A 27,845-nucleotide genomic window follows, 5' to 3' on the forward strand; every position below is an offset into this window, starting at 1 on the left:
CCTTGCCCACACATTTTGCCACCGATCTGGCGGCCATTGGGGCCTACGGGAATTTGGAGGATGAGGTGTTCTAGTCCAACATCTAATGGGCTTGTCCAGGCTTTACCCCCCCACCCCCCAAATCAAGATGCCACACCCTGTGTGGGACCTAAATTTGGTGTTGGGCGAATTGGCGCACATACCCTTTGAGCCAATGGCATCCACGGACATCAGGCTGGTCCCCATCAAGACAGCTCTGCTAGTAGGACTCCTATCCGATCGCATAGCAGCGAGTTCCAGGCTCTGGTGGCTTCAGAACCCTATACCATTTTCCACAGGGATAAGGTGTTCCTGCAGACTCACCCGGCGTTCCTACCTAAGGTACCCTCCTCTTTCCATTAGTCTTACCTACTTTCTTTGCTGACCCAAAGGATGAGGCTCAGAGAGTCTTGCACTGTCTGGATGTCAGACGCGCTCTAAAATTGGATAGGACCAAGGGCTTCTGCAAGTCATACTCACTTTTTGTCACCTTTGAGGACTTCTGACCCGGTTATCAGGCTTCCATCGCAAGGTGGATGGTTGCGGCCATCAAGGAGGCCTATGAGGGGCAGCGCAAGCCGCTGCCAGCCAGCATGCACGCTCATGCGGTCAGAGCCAAGGCCACGGCCATCACATTCCAGTGGCAGGTTCTGTGGCAGGTCATAAGCAGGGCAGCTTCCTGGGCCACCCCTTCAGCTTTCTGTAAGCATTACTGTTTGGACGCCGGGTCTAAGTCAGACACGGCCTTCGGGCACGCGGTTCTGAGGAACTTATTTGCTTAAGGAGGGTCTCCTCTCCACCTTGGTGCTACATTCAGTTGTAATTGCCCATACAGAATGGAGGAAAGGGGACGGGACGTAAAAGTAATTACAAGTTACTCACTAAAGTTAGTCCCCTTTCCTCCATATGTGCCCCCCCCCCCCATAATAATACTGGAGTCATTAGGCAATGATAAATATTGTCGACGTGGTCAATTGGGACTGAGGAGGGACGCTGGTGGGCGGAGTCAGGGTAGCGCATGCTCCCAGGGCCGCACCCCCACGCGCCTCTATTTAGGAGGTGACGCCCCTACAGTATGGATGAAAGGGGACTGTTGGTCACTACGGTGAGTAACTTGTAATTTCTGCATCAGCAGGGTGCCACACATTCTCCAAATCTGTCCAAGCTACTACAGAAAATATGGAAATGGGTAGTCAGACGTGGGGTATTCCGATCTTCCCAACACATTCCAGGGGAACGCCACACTCTAGCGGACTCCCTGAGCAGAGATCCCCTCCTAGAAGAACAGGAGTGGCAACTAGACACAAATGTCGTAGACCCCATCTTCTCACAGTGGGGTTACCCCACGCTAGACTTGTTTGCTACAAGAGAAAACAAGCTATGCCCAGACTTCGCGTCCCGATTTCCCCAACCAGATTCCCAAGAGGAACGCCCCATGGATGAGCTCGTCAGGGAAATTTGCTTACACCCCCCCCCCCAACTCCTCTTATGAACATGGTGGTGAACAAGATCCACGGAGACCAAATGATGCTCATCCTAGTTGCTCCTATGTGGGCGTGACAACCATGGTATCCATATCTGCGCAAACTGGTGATGTGCGAACCCATCAAACTCCTGTGCCAGACCAACTTACTTACCCAACACAGGGGAATAACACTACACCCTCAACCTCACTCAATGAATGCTCCACTTGTTAGACTTGAGGTTAGTATTCAACTCTATAAAGGTTCACCTGGTAAGCTTTATCAGCTTACACCACCTCTCAGAGTAAAGTATTGTGGTGGAAAGTCCCTGTCATCAAAGCATTCATGGGGGGAGTAAAGAGACTCCACCCTCCAATTTCAAACCCAGCGCCAGGCTGGGATCTCAACGTAGTTCTTGCAAAGCTCATGGGACCTCCCTTTGAGCCTATGCATAAGGCAAGTCTTAAACACCTTACTTACAAAACTGCCTTCTTAGTGGCTATTACCTCCATAAGACGAGTCAGTGAACTTCAAGCATGGTTAGTGCAGGACCCTTTCTTTGTCATCCCCAAGGACAAATTGGTTTTTTACGAACACACCCTAGGTTTTCACCTAAATTCATCTTCAAATTTCACGTAAACCAATCCATTGAGCTACCGGCCTTCTTTCAGAACCCAACAAGCTCAGCTGAGAGAAAACTCCATACATTAGATGTAAGGAGGGCGATCCTTTACTATGTAAACAAGACCAGACCGCTCAAATAAGCAGATCACTGTTTGTCTCTGTAGCAACAGGCAAAGGAGGAGACCGTATTTCCAAGAATGCCATCTCCAGGTGGATAGTCGGATGCATACAGCTCTGTTTCTCATTATCAAGAAAAACGCTGCCTTTCACACCAAGAGCTCACTCCAAAGGGGTACAGGAGGTACTTTGGCCTTTATCGCAAATGTCCAGCTAGACACCATTTGTAAAGCAGCTACAGGGAGCGCAGTATATCATTTCACTCTGCATTACTGCATTGATACTCATTCCAAAGCAGATACACAGGTGGGACAAGCGGTTCTAAAACATATTTGCCGCTGGACAGTCTCACAACCTACCACCTTCTCCGAACACTGCTTGCTAATCTATGCATACCATGTGATCTAAGCAGATTCCACAAGCCTCAGAAGGGATACATTACTCCCCGTAATAGTATTTCTGATGCTTGGACCTGCTTAGATTCACATTCGCCCACCCTTCCTCCCCTTGGAGCTGTTCTATGAGCGTATATGAGCTTATTTGATACATATCTGCTTTAATACACCTGTAATCACTCTACACTTCATGCTACCTCATGTCAGAAACAAAACAATCTGAGGGACCTTGACACGTGAAGGACCATGGGTACAGTGGACGTCACACTAAGGATTGTATTATTGGCATGTCCTGTCGACGTCCCTTTTCGAGTTTTGAAAACCACTGTACTACTCTGCAGCATGTGACTCTAAGCCCAGTAATATATCCCATTTATATGTGGACCCTGGTTTTTTGATCTTTTCTTTTTCTACGTCAGCTCTATGGTATGAACCACACACTTGGGGTATTTATCCACTCCTGATTGATTTATTCACTTATCTTCAGTTTTACACTTATTGATTATTTTATTTCTATCGTGCTCATACACAAATGTTTTGGAGCGCGACAAGGCAAGGGAGGGGAACCGGCGAGAGCAAAACAGCGATCTTGCTAGGCCCAGTGACATTGAGAATGCGCAAGCGATATGCAATATGTAGTGTCCAGCCCTGATGACAGAGCAAGCTCCGAAATGCATTGGCTGATCAAATTGGGACACATCTGTGGATGTGCACTGCATCTTCATGTAATTATAGTAATTGGGGAAACGTTGCACCAAAAGACTAATGAATATTATTTTGGAAGCTTTGGGAAGATATATTAAATTACTAACAAACGGCTGCAACTTGTTATGAGAGCACAGCGAGAGTGTATCACGGCCTAGGGATTCCTTCCTAGTTAATTTTCGGGTTTAATACTCTACAGTTAAAGGATCGGAATGTCCTGGCTTTTTAAGAACAAGCACTGTTCCCGTGGTATTGGGGCTTCTGAGGATTGACCTCATTTTTATTAATATGCAATATACTATTGGATCTAAGGAGGCAATAGCTGCATTGTCATTTTATACTTCATGTTAGATCGGTTTCTGTAGTAATGCTGTTCGTCTTTTGTTGATAGGTGTTTTATCTCTGATCTCTGGGAATATGTAAATACATATTTTAAATGTTTAGGAAGACAATTTTAACTTCGCCTTGCATGAAGGTTTTATGTATCTAAACTTAGCAACCTGTGCATTTAAATTGCTACACGGATCTGTATGTATTTTAGTTTATTTAAAATATTTTATGTGATATGCTTATTTCTCTGTAAATGGCGCAAGTCAAATAACGTGTTTATTACTGCTCTGTTGGTTTATTTGTTGAAGCAGATTGTTTTCTCTTTCAGCATAAGTATGTTAGTGATCTAGTGTTTTGATCAAAATCATTTTTTTGGTATGTTTTGTTAACAGCCGAAGATGAGGAAGAGACCATAGAGGCCGAGGAGGCATTGGATGGAGAAGTTGATCATCTTGCTGAATTGGATAAGTTAGCAGAGGAAGGTTTGTTTACTATTTAACTTTGAAAACCTGTCTCACCTCATTCTGGTGAAATATTCCTATTCTCATGTCTATTCAGATGTTGGCAAACTTTGAGTTCAGTCCACTGGCAGCCTCTGTCTCTTGTCTTGAGCCATGTTGAACACCTTAAGTATTCATATCCCTTTCATAAAATAGTTCTATATTACCCTGAAGCCATTTCCCCTTTGGTTCTTCCTGACTTGACATATGTTCGATTGGTCAGCTTTTGGAACCTCTGTTTAAGTCACTAATCCTTTATTGAACCACTCTGATAGGAGGGTGATCACCTATAGCTAAAGTTGGCCCTGAAGAGATCTTTATCAATAATTTTAAAAAATGATCTTCTTGTGGGTGTTATCTCTTTATCTCAGAACACACATTGCAAATATAATTCCACATTTCAAAACTAAATCAGTTAATTTAATCTTACCATTATGTCGGGTCTGCTTTCCTCGATATGTATGGTATGTCGTGCCTGTGACGGAATATGTTTATCAGCATTACATGGACACAGATGAAGCCATTCGGCATGAGTTTATATGCCTCCTGCATATAATAGCCATAGCACTTGCTTGTTACAGTATGTTTTTTCCCCGTAAAATCCATGATTACAGAGATCTTTCCACACCTAGATTTCAGGTCCACTTTATTGCATTTGAGTTGATTTAAGCAATGCAACCTATTGTAGTGGATTTCTAAACTCTGGCCTTGTAGACTGAGTTTAGGAGGCTACCATAGTTAGTTTACTGGGGGAAACTCTGGGAGTTCAGTCAAACCAATCGTGGCAGCATGGAGAGTGGTCAAGGCTTAGTCTCAGGAGAGGTGAGTGTTCAGAGCTCCACAATGAGTCCACACAATGAGCAATCAATGACGACTGTTAGAGTAAGTATAAACATTCTATATTATTGGTCCAAGAACATACTATAAAAATGACTTGCAAAGGTAATATCACACAACCCAAAATATTCTTAAAAATGTCCTGGAATCGGCCAACACCTCAGGGAGAGTCCTTGCTGACGGAACCCTGCTAAAAAGGCACTGTGGCTCTCTGATTCTTGGTTTAAACCAGAAAACTCGAGCAGCACTCATCAAATTTCCTTTTGAAGATGCAGTTCTGTTCGGAAAAAACGTTGATAACCAACTTGAAACCACCAAAAAGGATCATGAGACAATAAAAACTGTAGGACAAATCAAAAATACGCCATATGTCCAGAGAGGTGTCTTAAACACACAGCATACATTTCATAGCAGAGGTTTCAATAGATCTAACCAAATAGGATTTTGGGTATCCGGTTCCTCTTTTTACAGTCTCCAACCTCATTTGACCTCCTGTCAGTCCATCCAACAGAGAGGGATTCGCAGAGGAAAAGGGCGAGGCAGGGTTGCAGCCTCTAGCGCAGTGGTCTTCAAACTTTTTTTGCCTGGGCCCCCCAGTGCAAAATTTGAACAGGCCGGGCGCCCGAAATGTGCCAGATGAACTTTTGCACACCGTCATAGCACCCTACTCCCAGTACAGGCCCTGGGCTCTCCCCACCCTGCTCCCACCACTATCCCAGTGCTCCCGCCCATCTTGCTCCCACCACAGCCCCATAACCCAAGCATACACGCATCCATACACATATTTAAATTAAAAAATAAATTACCATAAACGTACCTTTTGCAGGGCCCTGGCGTGTGGTTGATAATATGCCCCGCTCCAGGTTGCTTTGCCCATATGTGCGAGTAGGCGCAAGAGCACCCCCTCGCACATATATACATACATGCAGGTTCCCAGCCAGCATTTGCAATGAGCTATGCAAGGCTGGCGAAGCAAAACGCCCCAGTGTTGCATGGCTCAGTGATCAGGTGCGGCTGGGGAACTGAACTGTCAAAGGCAAACAGTGTTTCCCTTTGACAGTTCAGCCAGCCCAGGAGCACTCCCTCAGCTGGAAAAAGCAGCTGAGGGAGTACTCAGTGTTTCACTGGGCCGGCTCCTCAGCTCCTCCATAATGCATGACTGGGCCAGTGGGTGGACGCCCCCTCACCCATTATGAATGAGCTGCCAGGCTTGGACTGGCCTACAGGGCAATAGGGCGATAACGTACCAAAAATGCAAAATGCTAGTGTAGGCCCGTCAACATGTGCCACTTTTTTGGCCAATGTGGACCAGTTGAGGAGTTACTTTGCTATGCAGCTAGTAGTTTTGACCATTGTGGCGGAATACATATACTTTAAATATCACAATTTGTTTATATTTCAACAAAAAACACCCCCTGGGTACTATTCAGTCTGTAACTAAAGGACTGAATATCCATTTGCAACTGCTGGCCACTTTTTAATTGGTGCCTAAGGCCGTTTTATGGTCCAGTCTGACCATTTGAGCGGCCCCTGCGCATTTCTTCCAATCTAAAAAAAGTTTTTATTTTTTTACATTTCATGCTAGGCTCTCGCGCCCCCACTGGGATGTGGGTGTGCGCCCCTGGGGGGGGCGCACCTCACAGTTTGGGGATCTCTTGTTTAGAGGTTCAGCAACCTGGCCAAAGAAATGAAAGGCCGGTTCACGTTCCCAGTTGGGGGTTGCATTACACTCTTCACCCAGCAATGGGAGGTAATAACGTCAGATCGCTGGGTGCTTTCGACAGTGATCAAAAGGTACCATAGAGCACATCGAAACTCCATGCCACCACCATCCTTGTGCAAGAAAAAGGACTTTTGGAACATTTCCTTATTCTACAAGAGGAGATGGAAACACTACTAGAAAAAAGTCAATAGAGCTGGTACATCCTATAAAAGAAAATAAAGGTATTTATTCCGTGTATTTATTCAGTGTACTGTGAGAAACCAGAAAGTATCTCACCCGCTAGTCTCCGGGGTTCTCTCTCTTCGGTGGCCCGGGCTCAACCATCACCTTTGAATCCAGTCCCTGGGGGTGGACCAGTGGGGGAGGATCACCTGGGTGAGGGGTCTTCAAGGAGTGGGACCACCTGATGGCGAGATGTGGTAGCCCCCTCACTGTAACACCTTTACCCCATTCTACCTGGTTGGATATTTAGGAACTCTTACCATCCCACCATCATGCCCCCTTGCCCCCAAACCCCCTCCCACCCCAGTCACCCTTTCCGTTCACAAACACTTTCCCCTGGACAACCCGCTCTGGTAGAAAACAGACTTGCACCCGAGCATTGTACCTGCCATCTCCCACTACTGTGGTCAGGCAATTCCTGCTAACCACTCAAATGCTTCCCCACACGGATAAAATGCGGAGCACGAGAGCACACTCTGAGCGAGTTAAAGCACATGAAGGAACAGTATGTTCCCAGTGGCAGCTAAGCGAGGGAAGAAAGACGGCAAACCAAGAAGGGTGCGCAAGGAAGGAGTTACCCCTGACCTTTCCAGTTAGAAACCGTTACTTTCTGAAATCCTTCAGATTTACAAGCATAAGGCCAGGAAACCAGATTGAAGAATCCTGTATTGTGTGTTGGAGATACCCGGGGCCCTCGTGCACGGCTGACCAAGTTGCTGCCGTGGTACCGTCCTTGTCTCCAAGATTAAAGCAGCGCCAGAGAGATCAACACAGCCAGTGACTTGGCGAGACCGATGCGAGGACGGTCTGTGTTGAAGTCAAGGTTGCAAGCAGCAATATTGTGTGTGTAAAGTTTGCAAGTACGAAGATAGTTAATACGTGTGATGAAAGGTGTGAGGAAAGATTAATTGGTAATGGATGTTTAAAATCGAACGGAGGAAGGTACAATACCACTGACAGAGTGGACCGGCATCGCAAGGGTGCTCATTCGAAGGTCTCTGTAACGTATCCAGCCAAGAAGTGGCAGAAACAAAAATATAAGATTGGAATGAATGAGAAATTAGGTGAAACAAAGTATTCCTGCGACAGCTTAAGCAAAACCCATCACACATCCGAAAGTCTTCCATTTTTGATACGAAGAGGAGAAATAAGAAAGTGAGTCCGAGCCCGAATGATAGCGACTAATTGTGAACTTCGTGTTAACAAGAACTTGTGACTGTGAAAATCCTGATAAGAAGGGAGATTTGGTGCTTGTTTGTTACGACAGGCCTGCTGCAAAAAGACTGTTATTGGGAAAGAGGGGCTTTGGCAGAAGGCCCTCATACCTATTGTTAGGCAAGATTTGGAGCAGTACCCTTTGGGTGCACAATAACCTTGATCACCTGGCAATAGGGGCCCAAACTTTGGTATAAGTCTGTACTACACAGGTTGGTAGTGTGGCTGAGCAGCCAGGCCTATCTCAAGATGGATCAATGCACGCAGTAGGGAAGTTACAAGCTCTTCGTGAGAGAAAAGGTAAACTGGCGGAGGGGATGGGAAGCTTCCAAGGCCTAGTAAAAAAAAAAAATAGAAAGTTGTGCGAATCGAGGGATTCGGATCGGTGTAAACATTCGAAGAGGTCTCGATCACATAGTAGATCGAGACGTTCTTCATCTTCTTCAAAGAAGATGAAGAGGAGACACAGATCTCCCTCCTCTTCCTCTCACGCATCTACCGAATTGGTAAGATGTCCGACTGAGTCAGATTCCCCAAGGAAATGGGATGAATTTACAAAGCAAATGATGGTCTTTGAGAATGCAGCGCGACCCCCCCCCTTAAAGAAACCTCGAAAGAGCCAGACCCCGGTCGCTCCGTTGGACGGCGCAGGAGAATCAAACTACTGTGGGCATAAGCAGTAGTAAGCTGAAGCTCAAATCTCGACCCAGCGTCAAATTGTCAAAGGTTCATCGAGAATCGAGTGATTCCCCGACACCGACGAAGAAACATAAGTCGTTGAAGCACTCGACTTTGTCAACGCCATCAGCGCCTACGGGTTCGACACCGAAGCCAAAGGAGGTTTTGGCACCTTCTTTGAAGACGTCATCGACGCCTTTGAAGACTCCTTCGTTTCCCTCGATGCAAACTGAGACACAGGAAAGGAGGTTTACTCCCTTACCTAAATCAGACTTTGTAAAATCCATGTCCTCTATCTTTGAAGAGGAGAGTGCCTCGGAGGAAGAAGTTGCTCCTTTTGGGGTACAGTTTGGTACCAGAGGGGGTGCCAGAGGAATGAATTGATCCAGAATGGAAAATTAAAGACCTCTGTAACACCCTTCACTCTGCTATTGGCATTGACACGTCGCCAGAGCTCGACTTTACAAGAACTGACCCTGCAGAACATGCAGATTCAGGGTACAGGAGTTTGATGAATAGTGTTATTGAATACATGGGCTGGGGTAGATCCTCACCCCACATTTGATCAGGATATGACTGATATCCTGGATCAGGGCCCCCAGAAGGACCCAGTTCTCCCCTTTCATAGGGCGCTTCAAAGAACAGTGGAAAAAAACTGGAAGGCTCCTGAGACTGTTTCTGCAGTTAACATTAATTTTCCTAAGAAGTACAGACCTTCTAGTTGTGACCCTGATTATTTAGAGGCATCACACGCCTGAGAGTCTGGTAATTCAGGCAGCAACTTCTGCAAGGCAAACACCCTATCCATCTTTCCCCCCTGATAGAGAGGATAAGGAAGTGGATGCTTGGGACCGTAAGGTCTTTACCTCGGGTAGTGTGGCTCTCAAGTCAGCAAATGTCACCTGTACCCTAGCCAGGTTCACCCATACCCTGTGGGACTGCATTACGGCAGCGGCTGATGATATTCCGTAAGGCGAGGAAAGGGAAGGCTTCCTGAATATTCTGAAAGATGGCAAGGAGGCAATGGGGTAATGTCTCCAAACTGGACTGAATACTGCTCATAGCATCAGCAGATCCATAGCTGCAAGCACAGTGCAAGGCAGATTTGCGGGGTTGAGGAAGTCTGGGTTTGCTCCGGATATGCAGGCCGGGCTACTCAACATGCCTTTTTATGGCTTGAGGCTGTTTGGCAGTAAAGCTGATGAAAGCTTAGAAAAACTGCAGACCTCCAAAGCGGCGGCTAAATCCCTTAGCGCCTCTATGCGACAGCCTCAGAAACCTTATTCAGGCTCATCTTCCTGGAGAGGTCGTTCTTTTCAATACTACTCCTCTCCTTTGGTAGAGGAAGAGGACAGTGCGTACAGAAAGGTCAAAGAAAAACCCCTCGTGGTGGACGAGGAAGAGGAGCGAAACCAGCCTCAGGTACGGCATCTTTGCCCTCGGCTGCTCCTGCAGCCGCCTCCAAGTCACTGAGGCCTTACCACACAAGACCCTGGTGGGAGGAAGAATCTCACATCATCTGAACGAACGGTGGGGCATTACTTCAGATGCTTGGGCACTGGAGACAGTATCTCAAGGTTACTGCCTCGCTGTTAGGCAGAAACCTGTGTAGTTCCCATAGGGACCGTTGCAAAAAGTTTAAGACTACAGGTGTTAGCAGTAAACCCAATTGGTAGCAGTCTGCACCACCCAGATTTACCTGGTAGCTGTGGCTGAGCAGTCCGACTTCTCTCAAGAAGAGTTAGGCAGTATATATAGTATACTCATTAGGTACCAAAATACAATAGCACAAGCAAACACTGACCAGAGCTTTGGTATAAAAGTATATAATTATTTATTTAAAAACACACTTGTAAAAATACACTGGTACTAATATGTCAAGCAAGTTCAAACAGTCACTAGAAATATATACACCTCCCTGATTAATTATTCGACAAGTCTTGGGAAAAGAACACCACTTATTATCAACACAGAGGTGAGCGCTTAACCAAGATGGCACTCCATTTAAAAAGGGAGAGAAAAGGCAGAAATACGGAAACACACAATACCAACACTTTTAAAGAACCACAGCAATTCAAGAAAGGCAGGGACTACTACTGTAGAGCAAAAAGTTCATAGGCCAGCCCTACTCTTGGAGAGAGCCAGGCGGAATGTGCCCAAGATCACACAGTTGAAGTACACTATAAACGTCTTTGCAGATTGTTCAAAAATGAGTTAGATCAGTTCAGAAAAGTTAGTTATCCGGTCCAAGGTCACCCCAGAATAGAGAGTCAAGGATTTACGGGACACCTTGGACGGTCTGTTGCAAGGGAGACCAGGCGGGACACAGTACCTGAAATGGTGAGAAAGCTCCAGCGGGGGCAGTTGTTCCTGGCAGCGGGTGCAAGTCGGTGCTTCGTCCAGGGGAAGAGAAGGTCCCGACGTGGAGGAAAGCTGGAGGTCGTTGCACTGCCAGGGAAGAAACCAGCCGCGGCGTTTCCCGGTTAAATGGTACTACCCTTTTATTCGCCGTAGTGGTGAAGCGTGGCTATCCGGCCGCCGGGGTGCTTGGCATGGGCGATTCGACCAAAAGACGATCCAGGAAGGCGAAAAAAGGGTGAACTGGTTAACCCCACCAGCTGAAAGGAAGAAGCCTCTCCTGGAAGAATTTCTTCTCTGTCGTTGGGAAGTGGTGAGTCGGTTCAGCAGGGCTCCACCGGTGGTGTCATTGCAGGTCGGCTCAGCTTCTCCCTCTTCGGATTCTTTAGGTCCTGTGGCGACTTCTCAAGTTACAGTCCCCAAAGCCCTGCTTTTATGCAGAAAACCCCCATTCATCAGTCCTTGCTGTCACTCAAACATAATAAGTGGTGAGCCGGGCGGCTCACCACTGGGCCAATCACACAAGAGTGCGACTTGAGTTGCCAAGGTAACTCAGTCCAGGGTGCCTATTCCCCCCTCCCACACATCCTGTAGACCCAGACAGTGTGGCACCACTTTTGGAGGCTTCTGTGCAGAAGCCCGCCAAAAGTGGAACAAAGGGCTCGACTTGGGTTGGAGTTACAGAGGCGAACACAAACGCCATTTTAAAACCGAGTCCTGCCAAAAAGACCCAACCGGGGAATAAATATTAAATAAATAACCCAGCGGTATCTTTAACATTGCACCAAAAAAGTGGGGCGTTTAAAATGAATGGGAAAATCCCATAGGAAATATTCTGGTGGAATATTTCGCTTGGTAACCACTGCCACCAACCAGAAACTCGACAAGGGGGGGACTGGACAGTGCCCCCTTAGAAAACAGACCCAGCGGCAATCTAATTACCCCTACCGGTACTTCCACAATATGATGGTTTGTACTGGTTCTGTTCCCAATTTAAGACTAGTAAAGTCAATGGTGACTTTACATGCCCTGGGAGACAGTAGTCAGTCCCAGGGTATGGAGTCTGTTTGGGGATCACTATGACACCCCTGTGTTACTGCACTGAGGGTGCTGTGTAACACACATAACAAAAAAACATGAAGCCCTATGGAGTAAAAGACTCCATAGCCCATAAAACACATTACATAGTCAAATGACATTCTCAAATCATGCCTAAGAGTGGGAGAAAGAGTCTCACTCTTAGCAGGAGAAAAAATTAAACGCCAAAAATCCAGCTTGCTGACCTCCCCTTTGATGTCGGATCTCACATTTTCTGACATTCTGTATCCTCTGCTTTTGACTGGCAGACAGTCACCAATGTGTATATCATGCTGGCCCCAAGGGGTGAAGCCTGGTGAAAGTAAGAACAGGGAGGCAAACTGATTTAACATAGATTTGCACTCCTCTTGTTGCTCAGGTGTCAGATTTGAAGAGAGATTTACTCCTTCAATCTTTTCATCTAAGGGAAGCCTCTGAGGAGATCAGGGAGAGCTTCACTCTCTTCTTCCTCTTCTGTTGAAGCTAGAAGCAAGGCTCCTACTTCAGGCCTGGAGACACACACCTTTAGTCTGTTGGTGTGGAAGACCCTGGGAGCCTCCTTGGGATTGCCCAAGTCCACCAGATAGTTCACCTATCCAAGTTTACCCACAACCTTGAAGGGTCCATCCATTTACCTTGCAAGGCCCTCTGCCTTGTTGGGATCATAACTAGAACTAGCTGGTCTTGCGTGAACTCAACCGTGTTAGTCTTTTGATCATGCCAATGCTTGACCAAAGCTTGTCCAGCTTTCAGGTTATCACTAGCTTCTGCCATCATGTGTGACATGCTCCTCCGGAGACCTATCACATAGTCACTCTGACTGGCTTGGGGGAAGGAGCACTCTCCAACCCCTCCTTAATCACGGCCAGTGGACCTCTGACTGGATGGCCATGCAGCAGTTCAAAGGGAGAATAACCTACTCACTCCTGAGGAATTTCTCTATAAGCAAAGGGAAGGCATGGCAGTAGAAGGTCCCACTTTCTCTTAAGGGGATCTTCCAAAGCACCTATCATGCTCTTCATGGTTCTGTTGAACCTTTCTACCAATCGGTTTGTCTGAGGGTGGTAGGTGGTTGAGAACTTGTAAGTAACTCCACAGGTTTTCCACATGGCTTTCATGTAGTGGGACATAAAATGTGACCCCCTTTCAGAGATTACTTCCTTAGGAAACCCAACCCTGGTAAAAATACCAAGGAGGGCCTTAGCCACAGCCTGAGGTGTATTGCCTCAGGGTACCTAGTAGCATGGCCTACTACAACAAGGATAAACCTGTTGCCTGAGGAGGTTGGGGGATCAAGGGGACCAACAATGTCGATCCCTACCCTCTCACATGGGACTCCCACTACTGGGAAAGGCACTAAAGGTGCCACATTCTTGGAACCAACCTTACCAGAAGTTTGGCAGGTATGGCAGCTCTTGCAAAACTTATCTACCTCAGCCCCCATCTTTGGCCAATAAAAGTAGAGTGAGAGCTTTTCCTTGGTCTTCTTGAACCTCAGGTGACCAGCCAAGTTACTTACCAACTGTTCTTTCGACTGGATGTTCCTCCCACGTATTCCTCATCGCCCCTCCCATCTTACCCCGCAGTACAGTTTGCGTGATTTACACTTCTCTCTCACAAAGAGTTTTCAGTCCTGAGGCACGACTGGGTGTTCCTAGAATATTTCCTCGTAAAAACAGAACTGAAGCCAACAGGCACGGCACAAGCTACATATACTGATGGTGACGTTGACACAGTACAGAGCCCGTCTAGGGACATCGACGCCACAACCTCGTGTACAGTGCCCTGTGCTGAAAAAAGAAATTTCTAAGCAGCAAAGCTGGCGTGATACGAATATTATAAGAAGAATAATACGTGGGAGGAACATCCAGTCGAAAGAAAGTTACAGTTGGTTAAGTAACTTGTTCTACTACTTAAGGTTTCTTTATTAAACAATTATTAATTTAACAGTCAGTTTGAATAAGCCTTATTCAGAAGGGGGCAATATAATAGTACAAATACACTCCAAAATACACACTCTTGGTTTCTCTAAATCCGCAAATACCCATTTGGGATGGCACACAGACACTTTCTACACCCGCAGGTGACATTAATATATCACTGGTACATTTAGAGCAATACTGAGATGAGTGTCAAAGTAAAGCGATTTCAGAATAAAACAAGAGATCACTCACATATTCTGAAGCAGGTAAGTACTTTTGGACCCCGCCAATTCAAAGTAAAGAGAAGAGAAGAGTGATTCGGGGAGCCTGGCCGGCCAATGTCAATTGGACAAAAGTCTAGGTGAGCCGAAGCACTTCTTGCAGGTAAGTAAAAGTTTTGCACAATGTTTTAGAAGTCTTTGTAGAAAACGTAGAATCAAAGCAGGGTCAGAAGCTGGGAGGGAGGGAGGTAGAAGATGCAAGCAACTCTACAGAAGCAACCAAGACAAGTCTCAATTTAGATCAAGTAAGGCTACAACAATAAGAGGTAAGCCCTCTCAAACTTTACAGTTCCTTTGGTTAGAAGAAATAGTTTCAGCTGGCTTCTGTTCCTGTGCAGCTCTGTAGATCCTGTTGTTCCTGGACCTCAGTCGTGGCAACAAGAGGGAGCACATCTGGGGACTCCTACACTTCTATTCGGCAGCACTTCGCGGTTTCAGCTCCTGGCGTCTCAGCAAATGGCAGCACCACTGACTCTGATACCACTCTGGACTTTCCTCCCATCTGGGTCCAGGACTTTGTTGAGGTGGCTCAGGATTGGTCTGTCCTGTTTACTGGGAGTCTGGAGGATCTTCCATGAGCTCGGGTCTGACTTAAAAGTGATGTACTGAGTTTGATGTTCCTCCTCCTGGCACTTCGGTTCCTGCAGCAGTGTAAGTACAGCCAGCTCCGAGAGGATGTCCAAACGAGTTCACTTTGGAGTTGATTGGTCCCACCAACTCAAGGGGAGAAGTCGTCCTTGCAGGGCTTCTCTAGTCAAGGTGAATTCAGAACTTCTGCACAGTAGCTGGGCTTCACCTGGCAAACCAACGGTCCAGGAGTTGCAGCAGGTGTCTCTTCCAAGTACTTCGGTTTCCTTTGTCCAGTGGTTGACTCTGCCTTCCAAGCCAAAAATCCTTCCCTTTCATGCAGGTTTCTCCCATTCATTCCAGCCTAGCTGTCAATCACACAGCAGTGTGGCTGTCCTTGCCGGACAGCCAGCCGGCCAATCCCCTTTGGGTGCATTCCTGTAACCGAGACGGATTAAGCACAGGGAGTTTCGGGCACTTCCTGCCCCTGCCAGACATACTGGAGCCAGAGGCGAGCTTCACTTGTGAATCCTGCCAAAGACAAAACGAACAAAGGCACCACGCCTGGTTTGGCGTACAGAGTAAATCTCAAGACGGACCTTTCCAGCAAGAAATGGCAAAAAAAGACTGGGCCATTTTGACACAATGGGCACCCATGGGTGCTAACACAGCCCACGGTAAAAACTCCCAATGGTAGTTAAAAGTAAACCACTGCCACCAGCCATTAATTGTAGAAAGGATAACATAAAATTGTTGCATGAGAAGCTAGACAAAGGGGATACTAAGTAACCCCTCCAGCGCACTATGTTAAGATAGTGTGTGCTGGGTCTGGAAAGTTACAAAATGTAAGTAAAGTCAATTTCACTTCACTGCTCTTGGAAACAATAGTTTCACCAAGAGAAGGTATTTAAACCTTTGTGAAATCTTAGACTTCCCTGTGCCACTGAACTGAAGGTGCTGTGTGTCAATACAAAAGGTGATGCTTATGGAGTTTGTCAGACTCAAAAACCAAAAAGAAAAGAAACAGTGTTAAATCACAGAAAAATACATGAGAGAGTGGGAAAAAGTCCTAGAGTTCAGCAAATAAGCTAGAGAGGTTTTAGCACATTTCTGAGAATTGTCCCTAACACCTATGCTTTGAACTGTATCCTCGTGGCAGAGGATCCAGTGTGTTTTAAACTTTGACTGTGCCGCCTCGCCCAGTGCAGACAATGTGGGAAAGGGGGGAAGTCAACTGCTCAACTATCCTGATATTATTTCTTCACTTTTCGAATACATTTTATTATCCCACACTATTTGTATTTAGAGGTAAGTATTGGCAATGGGTTTATTAGTATAGGCCCTTTTACTTTGACAGACTCCACTAGGACTGTTATTTGATGGCTGTGCTTGCTCCCATCCTTATATTTAGGCTTAGTTCAACCATACCATTGAAGTTCAATAAACACCCTTGAACTGTGATCACATATTTTTCTTCACTGTTTGATACCCTACCTTCCCTACAGAACTTCCTTGTTCCAAAGAAAGATATAACAGTGGACCCTGCAAACACGTATGTCTAGTCTCAAAATTCCGGATAACTCCAATACAGGAGGTAATTCCCCTGCTAAAATGAGGGGATTACAAGGCAACATTGGATATGAAAGATGCATACTTGAATATTTCAATGTTGCCAGCGCACAAGAAATATCTAAGATTCAAAAGTGGGGACAAGCACTACCAGTTCAGATTGCTTACATTCGGCATAGCCTCAGCCCCTAGGGTGTTTTCAAAGGTCCCATCAGTAATGGTTGCCCACTTGCGAAGGCAATCCATTCCAGTGTACCCTTACTTAGACGACTGGCTAATAATGGGGGATACACCTCAAATGTGTCTGCAAAACTCCAAGATAAGTCGACCTACAGTTCCACTTGGGTTTCTCCATAAACGAGAAAAAGTAAAGTCTAGTGCCCAGCCGCGTAAAGCATTTTCTTAGGGCACTAATCAAAACAAATGATGGACTGGTCCTCCTCTCTAACTAGAGGGTCCAAAACATGCAATTCCAAACACCACAGCATGTTGCCGGTCCAAGTAATAGTGCTAAAGGAAATGCGCTTTTTAGGGAATCATGGCTTCCTGCATTTTTCTAGTGCCACACTCCAGTCTGCGCCTGCGTCCAATGCAAGAGTGGTTAGCAAAACAGTCGCAAGCAAAATGTATGTGGGACGATCTAGTAGTAGCTTCACAACCTGCAGTGTTGGTCCAAGGAGAATCAGTTAAACACACAACCTTTCAACACACCAGCAATCAGTCACTGTTACAACAGACACATCCCTCACAGAGTGGGGAGCTCCCTTTCGCCATCACATTGCACTAAATGGTGGACACAGGAATTAACCAAGAAGCATATCGACCTTGTGGAACTGCTAGCATTATTCAAAGCACTTCAAGCACCACATCCATGTTTTACATACTCCTACGTCCCGTCCCCTTACCTCCATGCTTGTGGGACGCCCGGATGCCTCCATTTCTGGAGATTTCTCTACCAAGCCACAGCTTGATGCCCCTCACGAGGGAGCTTTACATACTGGGTCAAAACCAGAGTTTCCTCTACTTAAGGCTAAGGTCTGTACCGACAGAAGCGAGAGACCTGCTCCCAAGGTCTCGTCTGTAATGGTAATTCCTCAGTTTTACCACGCTCATCGCGGTCATACCGGTTCTGTAGAGGAGGCAAAGAGGGTGGTCGTGCACCGTAGCTCCTCTGTTACTGGCTCTGCCGAGGTTCCTCCCCTGGAGTCTAATGGTGGGACCACCTCTAAGATATCAAGCAAGCATCCGAGACCGCCCCAGTACCGGCTCGGCCGAGGATCCTTGTGTCAAGGCTAAATTGTTACTTAAGTACCCTGGCCAGCCTGTGGAGACAATTGCCTGAGCTGCATATGTGACACAGTTCTCTTCAGGCTTCGACAAAATGGTGGCCCACCCCTGATGGTCCACGGTGGCCATTTTGGTTCCTTCCCTTACACCTACATTCTCGACGGCGGATGCTGGGAATCTGTGTTTTTTGCGGCTGAGCAGCCTTTTTCACCTTTGCTGGAATATAAGAATCTGTTTGGCCCTTCTTATGACTGGTGTGATCGGATGCGGCTGCCACATAGTCTCGCTTCCTCCTGCTTCTGCTCCGCTGATTTACACGGACCCGATTGGTGGTGTGCCTTCCTGGCAACCGTCCTCATTGCGTTTGTGGGGGCATGCCCCTTATGAGAGGCCTCTGCCTACCCCAGCGCCTAAGCCTTCATCAGAGGATGTGTTTTTCTGAAAATTTCAGAGGCTCATGCATTGAGCCTCTGGAATTTTAAGGGTCTTTTCAGGGAAATGTACCCTGATCCTCCGGCACCACCTTCCACTCCAGTGGCTCTGCCGGTTGTACCACCTCTCCCTGTGGGTCTGGCTCTGTGCCTCTACCTCCGTCTTCTCCAGTAGAGAAGACACCGGTGGAACGGGATAGCACTTTAAAACCTGTGGCGGCCCAGCCGGCTGCCACCGATCCGCTGAATGACCCTCAAGCAGATCAGGATGGCGATGAGCAGTCCCGCTCTGTCAGAGCATTCCATTACCGGGTTCTGGATATGATGGCCCTCCTCGACATTCCAGTACCTGAGGCCCCCGCTCCGCAGGACGGGGTGCTTGCGGGAGCGGCACCGGCCCGTTCCTACAGAAAAACGTTTGGCTGAGACTTGTAAGGTCTCGGATAAACCCCACACCGGGCTACATCTTAATACGATAATTGACGCCCGTTACAGGCTTCACACCTCTGAGTAGATAGCCTTGGCATCTTACCCGCTTCCTTCCTCAACAGTAGCAGCTGCGGCTACGCTTCAATCTAAGCCGGCCTCTGCCACTTCTACAGCTGCAGCTCAGATTCTCTCCAGGAAAGACAATATTCTGGAATCCTTGAGCAAGAAAGTCTTTGCTAACTCTGCACTACAACTTCGCCAAGCAAATACCAAGCTTATCTTGGCGGCAGCTAATATGAAGCTGTGGAGGGAGTTGGCTGATTTCCAGGACTGTATTCCTTCGGATACGCTGGACGACTTCAAGGCCGGCTTGTCGGACGCTAGGGTGTTGGCACAAGATATTCTGGATGCTGCTGCACACCATGTGGATACCTCAGCTCGAGGCTTGATCATGGGAATTGACACCTCCTGCCGGGCGTGGCTCCATGCGACAAAGTTTTCGAAGGAGGTGCACAGTACATTTCTGGACCTTCTCCAACGGAAAAGAGTTGTTTAATTCCTCTACAGATGACAAGCAGTTTGGGTACAAGCGAGTACCCAAACTGCCAAATCCTTGACAGTCCTGGCAAAGGTCCCAGCTAAGGCCCCTTACGTCCTGAAACTGAGAGGTCAGGGTCTCAGTCTCAATCTTTTTCTGGCTTCAAAGGGTTTCAGTACCGCAGGACACGCAGAACTGACCCTCCGGTTGGTGGCACCCATCGAAAGCAACAACATGCTCAGTTTTTCTCTCCCCCTTCAGCCTCCTCTCCAGGAGCAGGTAGTCTCCCTGCCGACAAATCTGCAAAATATTTGTCAGTTGCACCGGACTCTGGTGGGAGGACGAATCTCGTCTTTTCTGGAAGCGTGGCTTACTATTACTTACTATCTGTGGGTTTTGTCCATAGTTCGGGGGTGGGCTTTCACTTGCCCCTCCCCCCTAGCCCACCTTTCAATCCTCCCTTCCAACAGATCGGGACATCCTCCCTCAGCCGAGGTTCAGAAGCTTCTAGACCTCAGGGCGGTGGAACCTGTTCCCCTCGAGGAGCAAGGGGAGGGCTTCTGCTCTCGACTGTTCACACATGCCCAAACCCAACCAGGCTGGCCTGCGCACAATCCTCAACCTTTCCCAGTTCAATCTTTCTCTTTGCCAAGAGAAATTCAAGATGATCACACCTTGCCAAATAAAGTCCTCTCTTCGGAAGGGGGACTGGCTCAGTGTTGTGGACCTTCAGGACTCATACATGCACATCCTGATATGGGGACCGCATCGAAAGTACCTGCGGTTCTCCCTGGGAGGGGAGCATTTCTGGTTCTGAGTGCTTCCTTTTGGTCTCAGCTCTGCGCCGCGTGTCCTTACGAAGATGTCGCTCATCGCAGCTTACTTTCAGCTACAGGGCGTTCATGTATATCCGTATTTGGGCGATTGGCTCCTGCGCAGCCCTTGTACACTGACGGCATTGAGCAATCTCCAGTCTCTCCTTCAGCTCTTGTTCCACCTCTTCGGTGAACTGGCGGAAATCTTCCATGACTGTCTCCCAAGACCAGATTTTCCTGGGTTTTCTTTAAAACACGATTGATTCCAGGGTGTATTTGACGGCGGACAGGATAACAGATCTATTCTCCACATGTCAGCTCTTCATCCAGTCAGAGCACATGACGGCTTTGTGGTCCCAGAGACTTCTGGGCCTCATGGTGTTATGCGTACTTGCTCTTCCTCTGGCGTGTCTCAAAATGAGGCATACTAAGCTGGCTCTTCGAAGCTCTTGGTCTCAGGCTTCGGATTCGTATTCCAAGATGATCCCAGTTCCTTCCTGCATGATAGCGGACATTCTATGGTGGTCCTCGACCAGCAGTCTCACGGTGGGGGCCTCTTCTCAGGAGCCCTGCCCACAAGTGATGATTACCACGGACTCCTCCCTCTTAGGGTGGGGAGCAACTTGGGATCATCTCCAGGTTTTCGATCTATAGACGCCGCAGGACAGGCAGTTTCATATAAATTATTTGGAAATCCTGGCTGTTTTTATGGCACTGAAAGTGTTCCAACCATCCATCATGAACCGGGTGGTACGCACGGACAACTCTGTAACCATGTTTTAAATCAACAAGCAGGGTGGTATGAAGTCACCACCCCTTGTGGACCTTGCCATTCAGATGTGGGAATGGGCTGTCCAGCACGGCATTTGGCTGCTGCAGGTGCACATTCTGGGACAACTCAATCTGACGGCAGACTCCGCTGTTAGTGGCCAGGTACTAGTGGGTGCTGAACTTGGAAGTCCTCCAACATCTTTCGCCAATGAGGCACTCCAGAAGTGGACCTTTTTTGCGATGGTCACAAACAGGAAATGTCCTCTTTATGCATCCAGGAACGTTGTCGGGGCCTCTCCCGCCTCTTCCTCTGATTCACTGGTCACTCTGCAAGCTCAGAAATGTTTCAAATCGCACTCTCCTGTTCATAGCTCCTTGGTGGCCAGCCAGATTCTGGTTTTCGGAACTTCAGCATCTGTTGATTTGTCCTCCGATCAGACTGCCGTTGATTCCAACCTGCTTCACCAGTGCGATCAGCAGATGTGGCACCCCTCCCCGCAATCATTCAGCTTGACGGCCTGGTGCCTGAGTTCAAATCCCTAGCGCAATTTAACCTGTCTGAAGACAATATGCGCATTTTCCAAGCGGCCAGGATGCCTTCTACGAGGTGTCAGTATAGGAGGAAGTGGCTCTGGTTTTGTTACTGGTGCCTAGCTAAACTATTAGACCCCAGACATGCCATGATTGACACTGTCCTTTTGTTCATTTCCCATCTGGCTGCTTCAGGCATCCGTGTCCTATACTCTAGGACTTACTTGTCGGCTATTGCCGCCTACCTATCAACTGATGCCTGTTCGTTTACTTTGACAAATCCAGTCATTAAAAGGCATTTCTCAGGTCTATTACATCTTTTTCCACCTGTACGCAATCCTCACCCAAAGTGGGATTTACATGTGGTATTGAGCGCCATATGCCATAAGCCTTTGAGCCGATGGTCACAACGGATCTGAAGTACCTTTCTTGGAAGGTTGCCTTTTTGATTGCATGACTTTGACAAGACGTGTAAGCGAGATTCAAGCCTTGTCTGTTGAACATCCGTTCCTTACCTTTCATAAGGAAAAGGTTGTGCTCCGCACTCATCCTTCTTTCCTTCCTAAAGTGGTTATGGATTTTAATTTGAATCGGTCTGTATCATTGCCTGTGTTCTTCCCAAACCCGCCCTGAGATGCTGAGAGAGTATTACACAATCTAGATGTCGGACAAGCTCTGAAGTTCTATCTGGACAGAACAACTCAACTCGGGGGGGCTCCTCACAACTATTTGCTACGTTTGGAGACCCGAAAGCGAAACCCGCTTCAAATGCTACCATCTCCCGATAGATTGCCTCCTGTATCTCAGAGGCCTATACCATTCAGAGCCTTCAACGTCCGAAGGGCGTTCATGCCCATCTTGTACGTGGCAATGCGGCTGCTGTTGCCTTTCAAAAGTATGTTCCCTGGGAGACCATTGCCAAGGCAGCTACGTGGGCCTCCCCATCAGCTTTATGTAAACATTACTGCTTGGATCTGAGCTCCAGGGCCGTTGCACAATTTGGTCAGGCTGTCCTTAAAAAAACCTTTTTCAGTAATGAGTTTCCATTCACCCATATTCCTGTAATCTCCCACAAGTATGGAGTTAAGGGGACGGGACGTAGGAGTATAACAAAGTTACTCACCGTAGTGACTACCTTACTCCTAGTCCATAGACCCCTTTCCTCCATACGCCTGCCCATCATCTCCTCTAATAAGGATCCTCTATTATTGCTTTATTGGTCACAGACCTGGCGATATAAAAGGACTGAAGGGCGATGCGCGGGGTGGACCTCAGGAGGGCGGGTTTACGGCCTAGTCCGGTACCCCACGTAAAAAGGGAAGGACAAAAAAAGTATTTTTTTTTTTTATGCTATGTACTAGGTAGGAGTAAGGTAGTCACTACGGTGAGTAGCTTTGTTATTCTCCTGGGCTGTCCAAACTTGCCCAGAATATTTGACTGTGGATACTAAAGCACACTTTTCCCCTAGCTCAACATACTCCAGGGGAACTCAATTCACTAGTAGACTACTAAGCAGAAGTACAGTGCTTTCCTCAGAACACAAGTGGCCACTAAACAGATGTGCTACATGACGTCTTCCAATACTGAGGGTTCCCAGAAATAAACCGCTTTGCTACTCGGGAGAACGCACAATGCCTAGACAATGCGTTAAGGTTTCCCCAGAAAGGTTCCAAAGGGATTGCACTACTAATTAATCTGTCAGAGAAATATGCATACTCTTTATTCAGCCACCCCCAACCACGACCCCTACCCCTCCCAAACACCTCTTCTCAACAATATAGTCCACAAGCTACACCGGGAACAAGTAACACTTATCCTGATTGCTCCTATGTAGGCACGACAAACCTAGTTCTCACCTACAAATGATATCCCTGTGTCTTCCCATGAAACTACTGTTTCCAGCCAACATGTCACAGGATCAAAGGGTGACGCGCCACCCGTGCCCGCAGACATTAAACTTACCAGCCTGGCTCCTGAGGTCATACAATAGAAGCCCCAAAACGCCCATACCATGTCGATCTCTGGAGTTCACTGAACAAAGGATAGGATACAAGTATCCTGAAGCTAAGAAGCCGAGTCGAGGAACCACTGGTGACCCGCTGGAAGGTTTGGCACCCTGTGCCCGCTGTCGTCCCATAGGATCCCTCTGCATCTAGTCGTCCGAGAAGGTCTGCGAAGACACTTCGACCCATTGGAATAGTGGGACCAACTATTCTCGGCACTTTCATCCAACCCTGCAAGTAAACTTTCTCGGAAGTGTCCCTGGGCCAACTAGTGGGCTGATCAGCTTACGCAGGACCTATGCTCTGTCTCCGCCGCTGTTTCGAGAGGCCCTCGAAATTTGGTATATCGCTAGCTTTGTGTTCAAAGCACCCTCACATCGAATTTCATACACTTGCTGTACCCAGGTCTGAAGTGAGACGAGTGAGAATACGCAGTTACCGTGACGACCTTTGCAGGTACGCTGCATTTGTGCCCCTGATGCCTGCTGCAGTGAAACTGGCCGGATCCATCCACCAGGAGCGGAGAAATTGCCACTGTCCCATTTGGGAATCATCGCCGTCTTTGTCGCTGAAAGCCGCATAGTCGCCAATTGCTGCACTTGAACCTGCAACCGAAGTGGACTCGACTGCTGAAGTTTGGTCCGGAGTGCGCTGGGGGTCGGTACGTAATCGCAACCCTAGCTAGTGGCCCCTAGCGCCTCCATCCATTTTTAAGCACAAGTGGCTCCTGGGCGCCCCTCTCCTTTCCACTGCTAATGCGAACTAGCGAACTATTCCCAACTCTTGGAATCGACTCCGCCCTCAAGTGGAGACTCTCCTCAAATAGTGGGATCCTATTCATCGCCTTATCCACCTTCCTGAGCTGCTACAGACCCCTGAAGAGACCCCGTTTTGCCCATTGGAACTACCGTGTGCGCTTGCCCTGCCTGTACTTTTGAGCATTCAGCTCCCCTCTTCTTAGGGATCGGACTACCTCTTAGTTAGGAGTGTGTTGGATGTAGAAGGGGCTAAAGATTTTTTTTCAACATTTCTTTTTAATATTTTGGTCAATTGTATTACAATTTTTACAAAACCTTCAACAAACAATTCCATATGTTCCTTCAGCCATTAGTCTTATTCTTTCTCATTCCAAATGTTCATCGTATTTATCAATCTTCAAAGATCTGAAAAAAGAGCTACCCCCCATTGCCCATCATGTATTTGCCCCGCTTGCCAGAGCATTCCTCCATGTCTCTGCGTTATAGGATTCCTTGCTTGCCAAAATTTTCGTCAGATGTTGTTCTCTGCTGATTGGTTCCCGGGCAAGCTAATAGCAGGTGGCGAGAGGTTTCTTTCATAGCATTTCCTTCACAGAGCCGACAGTTATTTGTAGCTGCTTGATTCCTTCTTGCTTTTACTTTGTTTGTCAAAATTTGGTTTAATCTAAACCTCAGGAATAGTCTGGCCAATTTTTTATCTGGAAATTTAGCCAGATAATTTCTCACTGTATTGACTTTTGCTGGAATGGTTGGAATATTTATTTTTGTTTTGTTCTGTTCTGCCAGATCCAAGGTCGCAATCCAGTCCATTTCTATTAATTTCTTATTGGCTTTATTTGGATTTGTTAATAGTTCTTCAGCTGTGTTGCCCATTTAGACATAACGATGTTCTTTCCGCTCTCCATTTCTGCATTGATGATATGCATTATCCTTGATTTCGGCTCTGTCCTCGCTTTCCTGTAGAGCATTAGTGTATTTCGCGCCACCATTGCCGATAGCGACGATAGACATAGTTCTCTTCTAATCAGTGTTATAGATGTAGTTTTCGATAGACCGAGGATGTTCCTCCAGAAATAACTCTATTTTCACTCAGATATGTCCTGGAAGCTGTGGCATGGCATCAGATCCATATATTATGCGTGTTGTCACTTTCGACTTATAAAAGTCGATCACTGGGATCAGGGAGTATTGGCCGCATTTGTTATCTATGGCTTTTGATTGCGATGTCAACCTTTGTACAAAGAGTACCTCTTGCATTGGTTGTTCCAAAACTGTGCTGCTTAGCGTCACACCTAGGTATTTAAACACCTCTACTTTTTCTAAGACGGTGCCATTTGCAGTCCATCTGTGCTTCTCGCCTTGTTTTTTCTTCCTTCCGAAGACCAAGATTCTAGTTTTTGTTTTGTTCATTTCTAAGTTGTTGATTTCCAGATAATTTGCCAAATTGTTTGTCTGCCTTTGTAGGCCCACCCGCGTTAAGTCAAGGAGAATAATATCGGCATAGAGAATTCTGGAGACTTTTGCTCCTCCTACTGTTGGAGGAAATATTCTTAACTCTTTCTCAGAGTCTGTGTAATCTGCAATATAAGCGTTATAGAAAGCAAGGGCCAACGGGCAACCCTGCTTCATGCCCCTGGCCGTTTGTATCTCGTCCGACAGTTCGCCCGCTTTGTTCAATCTTACTCGCATTGTGGTATCTTGATAACAATGCTCGAATTGGTCCAGTTATTGCCTCTGGACAATTGTTGTTTTCAAGGTTTTTCCCCAGCCTTTCTCTACTGACCTGGTCGAACACTTGCACCAGATATATTATTGCTAAATAGACTGTAGGGCCGTGTCCAGGGCTAGTGACCCAAAGACCTTGCCAATTACACCCAACAATGCATTCGGATGATATTGGCCTGGATCGTCCTCTTATGAAGAATGGAATTACCATAGCGTTTCTCCATGAGGCTGGTATATTTCTTGTGTTGTCAGATCTCTTAAAGATTTCACTCATTAGTTGTGCCCAAGCGTCCCGATTTTTCTTCAATTCTAGATTAGATAAGCCGTCTGGGCAAGGTGCTCGCGAGTTTGATAGTTTCTTAATTTTAGATGGAATTTTTCAGCATCCTCTGGAATCCCCCAATTTGCCTTTATGCACGTTGAAGGTTCATTTTTTGAAGAGCATGGGAGTTTATATAGGTTGCTAAAATGTGAAACCCATTTGGCTTCCCCAACAGTATTCATCAGTAGATCTTCTGTTGCACCGTTGGTATTTCTTATTAGCGACCAGAAGGCTTTTGTATTTTTGCCGTGTATTGCCCTGAGCATATCCTCAGCATCTTTTTGGTATAGGGCATATTTTCGTTGCATCAGCCAGTGTCTATACTGATTTTTGGCCTGCTTCAACCTTTTTTGATTTTCCTACATCCTAGATTTTTTTGTTAATTCGGATTAGCTGTCTCAGTATTTTTCTTTTCTCTACAAGCTGTGTATCATAGCTATGCCGATGTTGCTTATTTCTTTCAAGGTTATTTGCTCTTTTTGTTGTATACATTTGAAGAAGAGGAGTGTAATCGATGACTTTGTTTGTCTCCTTTGCTTCTGATTTTACTTGCCGAATTCTTCAGATAGTTGCTTGTTATTGACTGGATTGCCCTTTTGGATAGCTTCACTCCATTACCGTGGTGCTTTGTCTCTATTTCATGTTGCATTTTCTGCTTCATGTCTCACAGGGCTCTCCAGCTTGTTTTTAAAATGTTATGGTCGCTATTTGTGTTTCGAAGGACTGAGAAGTTTGCTGTCAGCCCCAGAATTTCCTTGGATGCATAAGTATGATCTATCGTGCTGCCTTGATTGTTGCGTTCCCAAGTAGGTACGTGGATATTTGATCTGTGTCGAACCCAATGGAGGTTGTGAAGATCTTTTCTGTCCATCCTTTGTTCCAACAGTTTTCCTCTTGCGAGTATTGAGGCAGCTCTTGAGAGGTGCTTTTTTTGATCACCTATATCCGCACAGATCGCATTAAAGTCACCTGTGACTATGATGTGGTCCAAGTGAAAGTTCAAGGATGCATCTTCTAAGGTATCAGTTAACATCTTTAGATATTCCTCGTCTTTAATGGCCTCCGGATTCCAATATGTGTTTACCAAGGCGATGTTTTCCTTGACAGTAGGCCCTTCCGTATACTATCGTCTGTTCCATGTTAATCCTGCAGCTTCAATAAATGGCAAATGTGAGATCTTGGGCCGAATATTCAGGCCTGATCCTGTTCGGATTGATGTTATAAGGCTTGCTGTTGGACGGCCTGCCAGGCCTTTTTTTGCTGTAGTAAAACATTTTTTCGTAGCCATCCAGGTAAGGCTTTGTCATGAGCCACGTCTCTTGTAAACAAATGATATCATTTGAGCCCAGGTCTGCATCACTAGAGGTTGTCAAATGGCTACATCCTCTTGTGTTCCAAGATATCATTTGGATGATTGAGTCATTTCCCTGTTTAACTGGCCTTGTTGCTCTCACCTTCGGAACCTCCAGTGCTTTGACTGGTGGATAGTTTCCAGAGCTGGGTCTCATTGAAGGTGCGGTCCATGTCCACTTTATTGGCTCATTCTTTCTTGTGAGAGGTCTTTTTTCAGTTTCCCCTTCTGAATCACTTCCCTTCTGTTTGCTTACTTCTAAGCCTGTTTTTTCTTGTCTTAT

The 27,845-nt window shown here is 46.8% G+C and overlaps 1 protein-coding gene across 1 annotated transcript in view; it reads left to right on the top strand.

The window, feature by feature from the left end:
* The window catches only part of SRCAP (Snf2 related CREBBP activator protein), a 2,075,623-nt gene that overhangs the window by 762,739 nt on the left and 1,285,039 nt on the right, over positions 1–27,845 (top strand). The window contains exon 9 of the mRNA XM_069651627.1: positions 4,045–4,134. Within this exon, the coding sequence (XP_069507728.1) occupies positions 4,045–4,134 (90 nt within the window). The remainder of the gene's footprint in view (positions 1–4,044; positions 4,135–27,845) is intronic.

Source organism: Ambystoma mexicanum, chromosome 3p, assembly GCF_040938575.1.
Source record: "Ambystoma mexicanum isolate Mex_15411 chromosome 3p, UKY_AmexF1_1, whole genome shotgun sequence".
Taxonomy (NCBI): Eukaryota; Metazoa; Chordata; class Amphibia; order Caudata; family Ambystomatidae; genus Ambystoma; species Ambystoma mexicanum.